Source organism: Apteryx mantelli, chromosome 1, assembly GCF_036417845.1.
Source record: "Apteryx mantelli isolate bAptMan1 chromosome 1, bAptMan1.hap1, whole genome shotgun sequence".
NCBI classification, from domain to species: Eukaryota; Metazoa; Chordata; class Aves; order Apterygiformes; family Apterygidae; genus Apteryx; species Apteryx mantelli.
Genome location: NC_089978.1, coordinates 142103180 through 142117151, shown reverse-complemented (window position 1 = coordinate 142117151; position 13972 = coordinate 142103180). Strand labels below are relative to the sequence as shown.

General features: G+C 37.5%; 1 protein-coding gene across 1 annotated transcript in view; it reads left to right on the top strand.

The window, feature by feature from the left end:
- Positions 1–13972, top strand: part of TTC38 (tetratricopeptide repeat domain 38) — a 24135-nt gene extending 10163 nt beyond the window's left edge. Inside the window, exons 7-14 of the mRNA XM_013948055.1 lie at positions 362–481; positions 3556–3615; positions 4766–4804; positions 5654–5735; positions 6680–6845; positions 10543–10702; positions 10991–11064; positions 11934–13972. Of these exons, the coding sequence (XP_013803509.1) occupies positions 362–481; positions 3556–3615; positions 4766–4804; positions 5654–5735; positions 6680–6845; positions 10543–10702; positions 10991–11064; positions 11934–12027 (795 nt within the window). The 3' untranslated portion in view covers positions 12028–13972. The remainder of the gene's footprint in view (positions 1–361; positions 482–3555; positions 3616–4765; positions 4805–5653; positions 5736–6679; positions 6846–10542; positions 10703–10990; positions 11065–11933) is intronic.

Sequence of the window (13972 nt, the reverse complement as noted above, 5' to 3'; positions counted from 1 at the left end):
TCTCCACAGAGAATGCAGTAGAAGCCAGGAAGTGAAGTCAGCCAATAAACATTTTCTCCCTTTTCTGTTCAAATCAGTCTTCCAGGCCGTGGTTAGATGGAACAGTACAGTGATATACTTAACACAGCAAATGAGAAATAGTCTCTAGTTTCTATATCAGCAATAATCACACACACAGAATCACACACACAGGATGGTTGAGGTTGGAAGGGACCTCTGGAGATCATCTAGTCCAACTCCCCTGCTCAAGCAGGGTCACCTAGAGCATGTTGCACAGGATCGCGTCCAGGCGGGTATAATAAACATGATTATTTACCGGTTTGTAAGCTTTGTCATGTTTTCTCTTTTTTTCCTCTCATAGGCCTTGGCTGTGAATAAGACAGATGCATGGTCTGTTCATACTATAGCTCACGTAAATGAAATGAAAGCAGAGGTGGAGAAAGGATTAGCATTTATGAAAGAAACAGAAACCAACTGGAAGGTACATGTTCTTATAATTTCTTTATAATTTTATAGGTCTTCTCTCCTCTAGCCAAATTCTGTGGGTTTTTTTTTCCTTCCTTCCCACGCACAGAGATGTTACAAGCAATGCAAATTTTACAAATTAGAGGAAACCATGACTTCAGGTGCTGTTATCATCCATGCCATTTTTGAAGCAAGAGGTGGAAAAAATGGCATTTTAGGAGGCTGACGTATATTGGATCACTTCAAGCCATCTGTACTAGGAGTGCTGAGGTTATACAAATGCCAAACAAGTCAGTAGGCCAGAGCCACCCAAAGTCTGTCCTTTCACACTGCCTTACTTTAGCTAGGAATGTTTTAACAAACACTGCTTTTGAGCAAGTGTGTAGTTTGTACACACACCATAGTTTCTTTTTTCTAAGCAAGTGGGGCTGGCTAGATACATTACATCTCATAAAGACAGTATCATTGTTGACAGGTGAAACATCAGGCAGGAAACTTGTAATTTATTGATAGCTACATGGTTATTACACTTCATCTACAGTGGCTGGTGAAAGTAAAGTGACCTGTGCAGTACAATATATTTTTACAAGCTTTCTGCTTAAACCAAGATGAGCGCTGTGAGTCAGATGAAGAACCTGGCCAAACATCTTCATAATAACCTAAGATGAGCTGTGAAATAACACAAAGCAAACATTTTGGAAGGCTCATTAAACACTCATGTTTCCTTCTGGATATGGAAGGATTTTTAAAGATCAACTGTAAAGGAAAGAGAAATTATGCTTGTGACTTTTTTTTTTGTCTACTTAAGTTATTTTATATATCCAATGTATTTGAGTATCTCTCAGCAGAGTATTGCTGGAAATGAAGCTTAATTTTTATTTGTGTTGGACAGTGTATGTTTACTAATGATTAAGTGCATGTTATGTTCAGAGCAGAAGTCAGTGAGGTTTGGAGTTGTTGTTAGAACCCGCGAGAGTTCTTTGAGAGTCACTTGAGCTTGCCGGCTGCACAATGAGGCTGGATAATGAGGCTAGAATAACGACTTTTTGTGTGTTTGCTTTTTAAGTTAGACTATTGAGGTATCAGACTTGGAAGTGTAGGCACTTAAGTTTCAGATCCCTCACTTGAGTTTCAGATCTGTCACGTCTCAGAATACATTTCGTTCTTTGGCACACCAGTTTTACTAAAATAGTGATACCAAGGACTGACAGTTTGGGTGATGCCTTCAAAATCACACCAATCATTTACAAAATGAGTCCCTGACTTCTGCATCCCTTTTGAACTCTGTTCCTTAAAATAGTTGCATGCCCCTGCAATTTATACCCTTTATCCAAATAAAGCAAAGTGCAAGATCAGTAAGCAGAACTGTGTGACACGCCTTCATGTCTGACCCAGTATAGTTAAGATTTGTAGCAGCTGACATTGTTGTAATGATAATGTATACAATCGTTCCTTCTGTGCAGTATTTTTCATCTTGGCCGTTATGAACACAGAACGTTCAAATGTCAGCACATGAAAAAAATCATGGAGCTCCAAGGGCATTAATGAAGTTGCTTGAATTTGGCCTGGTGATTTGGAATTTTTATTTATTTGTTCTTAATGACTTGGATCGTCTATCTGTACTGCCACAGCATTCAGGCTCCTTCTGTTGCTTTTAATCTGTTTTTCTCCTTTCCGGTAAGAATGACATAGATTTTGTACAGGTTTTCTTTCCAAGGTGGCTTTATTTTTTTGTTCCCACTGCAAAAAAGCAGATGCTATTCATTTCATATGTATGTTTCAGCACAAAATCAAAAGGGGCAAAATATCTTGCCAAAGGGGCCTCCATACAAATGCTATTTATTATAAATGTTTTTTTTCTTTTTTTTTCCAGCACTATTGCGATGAGTTCTCATAGCCTGCTCTTCTGTTGTCCTTGCTCTGACTACTTTTTACATAAATAAATAAGGCAACCTGCTTTATTTTATTTATTTTAGCAGTCCACTGGCCCACTTTCCCATAGCAATTTAATCTCATTCAGGACTCAAAATCAGCAGCTAAAAAAATGGCCTCATTTTATTCACGAGGAGGGAACCCAATATTCTTGTTTGTATGACATTTGGAATAGTGTTTGGTGGTAAACTTGATATCATCAGGTTTACACCAAGCATTTAACTACCTCAGTTGCTCAGGTTTGTTTTGTGACTTAAACGGTCTGGTGATCCTTATTTGTTTAATATTATCTGAGCACTGTAAAATTCTGAGAATCACTGGGAACCTTTGTGCTTATCAAAAGTGGGTGTTAACAGTAGTCACCACTAAAACGAACATGCTTTTTCCACTTGTGAGAAGATTAATTTTTAACTACAGTGCTAGGAAAGAATGGGAGAAGAAGGAAGAACCTTTCTCATATTTTAATTTTTACCAGTGGGTTATGGAAATACACTCCTGTTTGTCTTTTCTTCATGCACTCACAAAAGTGAATGGCAATGACATTTTCTTGAGTGTAGGCTAGGGAGGGGTATTCAGACTGCTGGAGAGAACAGTGCAAAGCTAGTATAGTCCAGGGGATGTTCATGTTATCTGATGAACTGCCTATGTGTTTGGTGTCTAGTGTAGCTTCTGGAATAAGCAGAGAGGCCTTTGAGAAGTGATTCCTCTCTACCTAATATGGGTATCTGGATAGGTGGGATGAATGGCCCTCATAAAATGAGTATCTTTCTCCTCTAACTCTCTGGGCAATTTTAGATATACATCTACATTTTAGATGAGACAAACATTACTCTCATTACAGATCCATCCCCCCCCTTCCCCCCCCCCCCCCCCCCCATGAAGAAGAAGTGCCACAAAAGGATGAAATCTTCTGATGAGTCTGAGTGCAATTCCTCTCTGGAAAATGATGTGGGAAAAGCATTGTTTTTGAGGTATCTCTTTGAATAGCCACAAAAAGCAAATGTATCAAGTGAGAAGGTATCCTGGCCAGCTGGTGTAAAATTCTTGTCCCTTCTATCTCGTGAAGTACTCGCTTTTACTGAAGAAGAAAACAAAAATCTGACTGGACAGATTTAAAGGGAAAATTATTTTGCAAATAATTTTCTTTCTTTTTTCCAGAACAGTGATATGCTTGCTTGCCATAATTACTGGCACTGGGCTTTATATTTTATTGAAAAGGTATGAGATGTTTTCATATAGATGTTTTATGGTGTCCAGATAGATAATTCATTTAGCACTATTTAAAAGGCAGTTATGGGGGGCAGGGGGCTTCTGGCTATTTGAAGGGATGTTTTTATAAAATAACACAATGCCATTTTTGTAAGATAGTCTGTTATTATTTTGAGAGTTTTAGTTACATTGGAGAAAGTTCCAGGATTTTTGTTAGTTTTGAAAAATTACTGTGAGATTATTACACATTTGAAGATCAGATATTCTCACTAATTACACTTGGCACAATTATTTGATAGAAAGATGAACTTGGTTCTCCCATATTTAGACAAAAACAAGGCAAAATTCTCTTCAAATTCAATATTAATTTGCTGGTCCAAAGACTGTAAGAAAGAGGCAGTAGGACCGATCTATTAAATCTAGTAGCTAGTGTTATTAATTCTTCTTGTTCTTAGAGATTTCAAATTTATTGAAGCACTTTATAAAAATGGTTACAATATACCCAACCTGTCAGATTGCAATGCAGAAATTCTCTGGATTTAATAATGCTTAGCACTTGTGGGGTTCAGTACGCTAGAGAGACAAATACAACATTGTCAAGAAGACAGTGTAATTTGCTTAGAAAACATGGTGTAGCTTGCCTGTGTTCTGTAACGGTAGCATAGAAGGAACGTAATTCCCAGGATTAGTCTAATAGTTTGTTTATTTTGCCACCTTATGTCTATACAACTTTTTTTGCAGCCTGCTTAAAATGATTTTTCTTCCTGCGTCTTTGCACACACTGTAGGATGCACTAGTTTTTGCAAAGATTACTGAAAGGAACATTAGAACCAGAGGTAATATCTTGTCTTTCTCCATCATGTGTAACTTACAGCGATATTGTTATCCATCATTAAATGAAACCTAAACTTACTGATTATTTTGCCAGGTAAATCCTGGTTTGTCTTAGTTCTTCCTTTTAATACCTCTAGGTTTCTCTGACTCAGGTTATTTGATCAAGGCAGCTGTGAAATACTACTATAATATCTATTGACTGTGTGTGTGTGTGTGTGTGTGTGTGTATGTGTATCTATATCTATATATATCTCTTTGACTCTGCCCATCACTTTTGGTTACTGTAGCTGAATATTAACCACACAGGCCTTTTTTGCTTTTACAGGGTGAATATGAGGCTGCTTTGACAATTTATGACAATCATGTGAGTAGAGGGCTTTTTTCTTTACTGAGAACACACTAAAGAGCGTGATATGTGCTTTCTTCCCTCTGGATGAGAGTGAAGCCTGTCACAGTGGGCCATGGATATTTTATTTATATCTGTTGTTACAACATTTATGGGGAAATTTTCTCAACTGGTAAAATGCCCAAAAGACACAGCATTGTATAGTTTATACATGATTCTTGTGCTTTTAGGAGTTACAGAGGTAGCACTAGTAGTTTTCTAGTCTGTCCATGTCTCTTATTCATGCTGTATTGGTCCTGGAAAAAAACTTAAAAAAATGTTGTAAAATATATTTCCTATAAAGTCAAATTACCTTTACAAAGAACTGCTTTAGCATGTTAACTACTAGGTCAACATAAGCATGTCTTTTCATTCTTTGTTAATTTATTACAGTTCTTTACTGTCCAGATTTCAAAACAATCTTCTTAAGTAATAGCAAATCGGATGGCATAACATATCTCTGTAAAGATTGTAAAAATAGTGTAAGTATTGAGAGACCTGCTGTGTAGACTCCATCTATTAACCCTGACAAAGTGAGGTAATATTTATGGCTCTGTCCTGGAAAGAACATAATATGCTGGTGACCTCTGATACTTACTGGATTTAACTTCAGGATGGGCAAAAAACCACAAATGAAACAAAACATATATGTTTGTCTTTGCAAATTGCAGTATTCAGGAAAGATGCAATTAGGGCTATTGCAAAGCAGATTTTTCTTGGTGAATAAGAAGATGAAATTAATTCTGTACTGTGAAAATAAGTTTGATTATCTGATTAAGTTCCCGCTAGCACATTGGCAGGGTAGCTTACGAATACCTGTAATTGCAGATTGCTCCCCGGTGTCTGTCAAGTGGAAGCATGCTGGATGTTGTAGATAACTGTTCCATGCTGTACCGACTTCATTTGGAAGGTAGAATACCAGTCATTCCCCTTTAAATTGTAAGGGAAACAACTTTTTTTTTTTTTTCTGGCACATTGGAGAAGGATATAAAGATACTTACAGAACAAGCTTGGTCAGCGTTACAAAGGAAATCTTAAAACTCTCCTCTTGAGAAAAGCCTCAATTTGGAGTTTATTATAAAGTGCATAACCTTTATTCCTCCCAAGAGTGTTTTTTTGTTTTGTTTTGTTTTTTCCTCCCCTGCCAGTACAGTATTTCATCAGTATTTCATTCAGCACAAGCTACCCCAGGTCACACGCTTCTCTGGCAAATTTCACTTCTGTTGTTGCTGGAGATCTGAGGCTGACGAATCGAATGCATAAGCCCCTAAAAAGCCATAGAGCTTCCCTTGTAGCAAATTTCAAATCAGCACTAATAGTTAAATTCATATTTTGATACTGATTGAAATAACTAGTACATATATATTACACCAGTGAGTTACAAGAGTACACAAAGAGCCAGAGGCTTCCTCCTTCACTTTTAGAATTTATATATTAGAGTTCTGGGGGGTGGGGAAGGGGGAAATTAAGTTATTTTTACAATATCTGCTAAAATACTAGTGATGAATTGAGTTCATGTATGAAATCCATCTTGCCAGTCTGTATAATTTGATTGCTACAGGTGGTTCATTATAAACACCATTTCCAAGAAGAGATGAGCAATCTCACAGTAAAGGCAGGACCTCATGTAATGCAATCTAGAGTATTGGTGAAAAATTACTGACAGTCAACAAGCTATTTGCCCAAATACGGCAGTCTGTAGCTGAGCATTAGTCTATTAATTTTGCCGTATCAGGGACTGGTTTCTTAAGTTTATTAGCAATGCTATTTATGCTGGGTGAAAGTGAAAATATATTGCAAAGTGATATTTTTGCATCTGGCATTTTTACTGAAAAAGAATTTTTTTACTCATAGATGTAAAGCTTGGAAACAGGTGGGACAATGTTCTCAAGCTTACAAAGAAGCACACCAAAGATCACATTCTCCTGTTTAATGATGTACACATCTTGATGTCCTCACTTGGAGCCAAAGACCACAAAACTACTGATGAGCTTTTAACAACTCTTCAGGAACTTGCCAAGTAAGCAAGTGAATTAAAATACTGTATTGAATAAATAATTTGTCCTCACAACTTCAGAGTGATAACATATGACAATGTCTAGAGGGGGGCTCTAATCTTGTTGCATGGAAATCTCCTACATTTGAAGTCGTGGACACTACCTGAACATTTGTTGTGTATTTCCTTTCGGTGGGTTCATACTAAGCTATGTTACATACAAAGGATGAAAATATTTCACCTGTATAGTAATAAGGACACTCCGCAGCTTGTCAGCGTTTGTGGTGGTTCTTTCTGCTCTGATTTAAAAGGTTATTCTTTAGTCAGAGTGCATTAATTAGTAATGATATTCTAATAACTACTATTAAATGTGTTGAAAACACTAGAATGTTTTGCATTCAAACTCAAGTATTTACAAAATTTGAATATTTAAGTATTTCAACTAAACAAAATGTTTTTGTCATGGTTCCTATATTTGAAGTAAATGTAAATTGCCTTTTTTTTTTTTTAATTTGGGTTTAACATAAATGACATAAATGCAATTAATAGATCCTAAAAGCAAGTTACAGGTTTGAATGGTATGCATGAAACATCATTTTAAGCACCGAAGTTAGAGGTATTTACAAAGCTGTGAGCAGTAGACCACCTGGCTAGATTCTTTAGCAAACTTAGAACAAAAGATTAATACATAACCAATAAATATATAACTGCTTTATAAGTAGAATATAAGTAGAATCTCTCCCCTAAGTGTGACTGATAGTTTTGGTTGTATAGATGTTAAACAACTCCAATCGAAAGTGAAAAGGAAGCTGCTAAGGTTTGGAGAGATTGAGTCTGAGGATACAAAACTGAGAAATAGGTTTGGTAGTGAAGGAAACTCATAACTTACTGTCAAATAACACCTTTATTTGTCCTGCTTCTGTCTCTGGAATCACACCACCACCTTTCCTCCCCAGCTTTCTGGCTGAAAATTTTGTGAATTTTGGCTTGCCATGTTCTAAGCCCATGACTGCTGGTACTGCTTTTCAGCTTGCCAATTAATAATTTCAGTCAGTTCTAGCTTCTTTCCTCCCCCCTCTGCTCTCTTTTTGCTCTGTTTCCACATCTATCACTTAAGAAGAATGAAGGAGAAGCTGAGGTTGACTGGTATTATGGTCAGTAATAAATAGTGACAATCAAAAATAAACGGAATTTTTAAGAATACTTATCAAAATAAACAACTGTCAAATCAAACCTGAGTATATCTGATTTGACTAAAGGAGGAGATGGTAAATGTCTCTTATATACTCACTGCACATGTCCACCACCACCTCAGGGACTATTTAACGAGCATAAAGTATTTATCCTCTGCCCAGAGCTTCCTTTTGTATATCTGTTCAGCCTTTTCTAAGTAACACAGCTGTACATTTTTAGCAATAGTTTGAAGCATGATAAAGCTTTTTTTTTTTCCTTGAGAAAACAGACTATGATAAGAATAGGCACTTTGAAAAACTAAATAATCGAGTTAGTAATCTGTTTGTAAAAGTAAAGTAAAAAGTAAAGCTAGTATACAGTAAAAGATTAATTATATATATCATGGATATGTAATAACTAAGCAATTTCTAAGATGTGTTTTGTATTTCTTAAAAGGCAGTGGTAAAACTCTTACTTAAGCAAACACCAGTCATCCTTGGATTTTTATTATTATTTTTTCCCTAGCCTTTGCAATCTGAGGTTGAAATTAAAAAAAAAAAATCTATGACGCTCTCTGGTGGTTGATATTGTATGTTTATTTTCATGAATAGAAACGCTATTCTGGTTTTAATTCAGGGGTTTATGTTGTTCTTCATGAATCAATATTTCAGATAATTGCAAGAGAAAGTAAAATCAGTCTTCCATGTATATGCATTTTCTGAGAGCTGAAACATATGCTTAAATGAATAATTTCTTCATTGTTAAGTATCTGTAATGAGGTATTTAAAATGCACATCAATTGTGCACCTATAACTTTCCAGAATGCTATATTTTGTAAGGAACGATAAATACATAGGCAACACTGCATGCTGAAAAATCTGCTTACCTCGTGGGAGAAAAGGGAAATATGTAGAAGTGACTGTAGAAAGAGTGCACAGAGAGTTTAGGCCAAAGCTCAGTGCTTTGAAAGGCTGATCTTTAAAAATAATTCGATATATATATTTTTTTATTGCTGTCATTTCTCTCAGAAAGATGTTAATGGAAAGCATGCACATGCACATTTTTTTGGAGTTAACTAGCTATGGGGCATTTGGTGAGGTGTTGTGTAGCCTTCTGTTTGCTTTTACCTTATGTACTTCTTAAGTAAGCAGATTTTCGTCTGGGCCCTCAGCTGTTGTTACAGGCACTCTGAACAGAAGCCAAAGACTAGGGTTAGTACTCTGGTCCCTTAACGTTAAAGGTTAGCTGGAAAAATTACCCCCAAAAAATCTGTTCTAAGCAACTGATTTGATTTACAGCATTGTAAATTTAAATTTAAATTTACAGTGCACACTGTATTCTCAGAGATAGCTATATAGCTTGGGATGGAAAGCCCTCTTCCCCTTCCAGCGCTGCCAGCCAGCCTGTTGGCACTTAAATGACGTGGCTTTCTCCGAGGCCTTGTCACTGTCAGCTCCTGCCGCAGCAGTGGAAAGACACACTTCCATGTTGCCCGTGCAGGTATTGTTTGTAGACTAAAGAGCTGTAATTCTAGTTACTTGGGGTTTTTTGTTGCTTTGTTTTTTAATATTGGAAATAATGATTGCTTGTATTTATCCTTTCATCTACAGGCTTATTGTCCTGCTGTGTTTCTCCCACTCATTAATGGGTTAGGATACAAACACTACAAAAGGAAAGAAAAACAAAACAAAACAAAAACAAAACAAAACAAAAAAACCCCTTACCTTAAGAACTAGATGAAATTCCTTGACTGTTTGTGGACCTGAGAGCAGTCTGCCTAAGAGTAATCATGGCTGGAAAAAGAATGGACTTTGAGAGCTGTGATTCATTGTACAGTTTATATTTGAAATAGAGTGCAACACTGACATGTGTGAACAGAGATGTTTTGTGAGGTTACTGTTTGGAGCTTTCTGCAAGAAATTGCTAGCTACTTTTAACACAGATGCAGAGAACTAGCAATAAGATGCTCTGGTGAGAAGATTAGGATAGCAACTTGTGCAGAATTTCTGGCTAGAGAAAAGAGCCTTGGAAGACAGAGATAGTAACTCCCCTGTGTTTTTATTCTCAGCTGTATTTAAGGAAACAGGTTTCTGTTTCTTCTCTTCCCTGTTCTTGCCTGTTCCTTCTAAGAGTGTGTGTTGAGGGGAGAAGTTGCTACCAGAAAGACTTGGACAGTGAAGAACCGGCTCAAACTGTTGTCTCTACTTTGTCATCCAAACCCTTCAGTAAGGGTCATTACTGAGCTACTTGTCAGACAAAAGTTCTTCTAGTTGTTGTAGCCAAAACTGTATACTGCGAAGGCAGGAGGCACTGCACCTGTGCCTTTAGCAAGTGTGTTGAGAACAGGGAAGACTTCCCGATTGTTGGGTAACAAAAAGGTGAAAGTAACATAACCACAGAAAAAACATTATCTAAATAAAGTACTTGAAACATCAGGCTTTGTAGGGTAAAAAATAGTTCTATCTGCAGGCAGGGACAGACTGGCACTGAAAGTGCGCATATTTATCTTTTTTTTTAATAGGAGTTTAACCACTGTCTTGTTCTACAGAACACACTGTGAAGAACATGAACTTTCCCTGGCTCCAAGTTTGGGGTTGCCACTATGCCAGGCTTTCATAGAGTTTGAAAATGGAAATTGTGACAAAGCTGTAGACCTGCTGTACCCAATCCGTTACCAGCTAATCCAAATAGGAGGCAGTAATGCTCAGGTAAAGGAGATCAATAAAAGGCTTTTTAACATGACTTAATCCTCTTCCAGTAGCCTGTTAGGCACTTATATTATTAATAACACTTCTTTCTTAGAAAGTGAAAAACTGAATTGGGCTTGTGATTGAATTCTGTTTGCAAACACTTACTAGCAGTGTTAACTATTTAATTTTGCTTGTGGATGAGTTTCTTTCCTCAGGAGTTTTAACAATTTACTAAACAAGACGTTGTAATCAGCAGTATTGTAGAAGTTACTTATTAACTTGTTTTTTTCCATACTTTTTTTCCAGAGAGATATTTTCAGCCAGTTATTGATCCATGCTGCTTTAAATTGTAAATCACAAGCCAAACGAAACCTTGCAAAGTGAGTATTCTTCCTGTTAAATATTTGTGGAAGTGGTACTGTTCTTAAAAGCAAGAAGTGGTTAGTATACTCAGACACTAAATTAAAGCTGAAATTATATGCAATCATTCAATTTAAATATATAAACTTTTTTTTTAACTAGGATAAAAAGTACAATAGCTCCCAGTTATCTCACAATCTGGATGAATGATCTATATTTGTTTCAGGGCAGTTGATTTTTAAATGGTTCTTGCTTCTGTTGTGTCTCTTTCCTGTTGATCAGTGTACTTAATGGATTGCTAAACTTCTGTGAACTGCTGAAAATCAAGTCCCTCCTAATGATAACCTATCTACTGTATTGGGAAATGTGTTACAGAGTGAGATATGTGCGCTTGCTCTAGTACAAATCATAAGAGTTGCTCAGTGACCCATATTGAGTTCTGTTAAAATTTATCCACTGGATCTCCCTGTGCGCTTTAAAGAGTGGATTCTTAGGACAATATGAGGCCTTGCCTGTTCTCCTTGCTAAAGTCTCTCTGGTGTGTAAAGATTAGATAAAAGAATCAAAATGAGTGTTCTGTGCACTCTGAGCCCCAAGTGCTTGTTTTTAGTCTCAGTGCTGAAAAGAAAGCTGTCCTGCCTTTACTTACTGCCAAGGCCAAATGGTAGAGCTTCTCCCTCCTGGTTTTCCTTTCTGTTGCTGCACTGCTCCCTTCCCTAAGCATGACACATCCTGTCTCTTATAAAGAAATTCTGCACCTCAAGAGTAGGTCCCAGGCACTCTTTCCTTCCTCTTACAATGATACAGCTGGGGATCTTATGGGAAAACCGATGTTGTACTTATGACCTTCCTCCCTTTTTTTCCTCCTACCTCTTCTCTATTTTCTCAGATGCCTCCTGAGAGAACGTGATACGATGAGACCAAATTCACCAATGACGGAGCGACTTATTAGGAAGGCAGCAGCTGTTCATTCAATGGCCTAGATCTTTCCCGTGTGCTTCGGGTGAAGTGGCAATGAGCTTACCAATCAACATTTGGGTGGGGGAACATGCTACACTATAAACCATACTGGAACTTCACAGTAGGTAAGAGCACCCTAGGAACTGGAGGCCTAACAATGATTTAAAAAAATTTTTTTTTTTTTAAGGTACAGAGCTGTTGGGTTTCAGCAGGTTGTAACTTAGCTTATTCCACGAGGGAATAAGCTCGCCTGCTGATAATGCACAGCTTTCTGAAGCATCCTGGGACACTGCTTTTCTGGTACTTTTTCTTGAAAACTCCCTGATTATGAAGATGTGCGTAGGAAATATGGTGATGGTGGATTGCCAGAAACAGTACTTATAACAGTGCCTGGATTTCAGTCAGTTGTTGGCCCAGTTTGCTACTTTGTTAATTAATATATTAAATAATCAGTAAATTGTTCAGGTAATTCAAATAGGCTTTTTAAGCATAGCTAATAGAAGGTAAGGAGCCAAAGCCAATACAAGCATAAACTGAATTCCATACAAAGCTTCCAGTCTGCCTGGCCATGGGTCACAGATCCTAGCATTACAGATCTGTCTGCATTCAGGATCTCTTTCCAGGTGCATATTTTCTAAGCTCCCTCTTATAAAATGTTAGGCTTTTTCCGCTTAAACAAAGGGCCTCAGAGCTTTCTGAAACTACTATGTGAATGAAACCAGACATGAAGAGCAATGGCTGGCTGCTGCTTGGGAATATTGTAATGGGGGTACTCCTTTGGCACTTGTAGATCTTTCAGAAAAAAAGAAAAAGGCTGGATTTTTCTCCTTAAGCAGTGGTATTTCTGAATGCTAGTTTGGACTGGTGTTTTTGTGCTTATCTCAGCTTTTGGAAAGTTGGGCCTTTCTATGATCCCAGTAGCACCAAGTCACTGTGTGTTAGCAAAGTATACTTTAAAACCAATGTCACAGCATGCATTTTATAGAACATTGAGACATCTCAGTATGGATGAAGACTGGAAGGGAGCTCCCACGAAGAGAGAGCTAACAAGAACTGACACAAAGCTTTCTCATTTAAGTGGGGTGACTTCAAGCTCTGGTGCTGCAAATGGGGAAGGATATGAGCCATGTACCTTTATGGAGTTCTGATGCCTCTGGATTTCTGCAGTACAGCAAAGGTATCAGATTATCTTGCAATTGCAATCCAAAAGCCCTAATGAAGGGAAAGAAGATAGCATTTCAAACCAAAACTAAACTCATCTTGTTTCTGAATGGAAGCAGGACTGTCTTCAGGTGCCTGAGCTCTGGCTTCTGTATCACATCTGCAAGCTCTCTTGCACACATATGCCTCCCCTTCCTTCCTGTCCAACTCAGGCTCTTTCCCGGGTCCCACAGCAGCCCCCTCTCACATATGGCTTCTTCTGACTTTACCACTTACATCACTCACACTGCACTGCACTGCACCTGGAGTTCCTGCATAGAGGCTAAAGACCTGAAAGTGTCTTGCTGCCACCTTTCTGCCCCAGCCCTCTTTTGAGAAAAGAATAGTCAGCTTATTTTTAAGCTAATGATGGCTTGTGAAACCAGATAAGGGTACTTCAGTCCTTGCCTGTAGCCTTTTGAATCCTGCAGGCAGTCATAGTTCCCTGTTCTTCAGGTACATCACTGCTTTGTGTATCTATCTGGCCATGGCCATGCTTTGGCTCACTGTAGTAGTCTTTTTACTGTTGATTTTTAATCAGTGCATTTATAATAATGATTTTGGACAAATAACTTTTTACTCAAAGATTGTAACAAATCTCCTAGGAAACAAAAGCCAGAGAACACTGCTGGCTATTTACGAAGTGTGTAGGTGCCTAAGTGATCCATTGCTAAACAAATGTAACAATGACATTTATAATACTTTTGATACAATGTGATTTAAAACTTTGCCTGCTTTACATCAATAAATTCAGATATGCTTAATTCA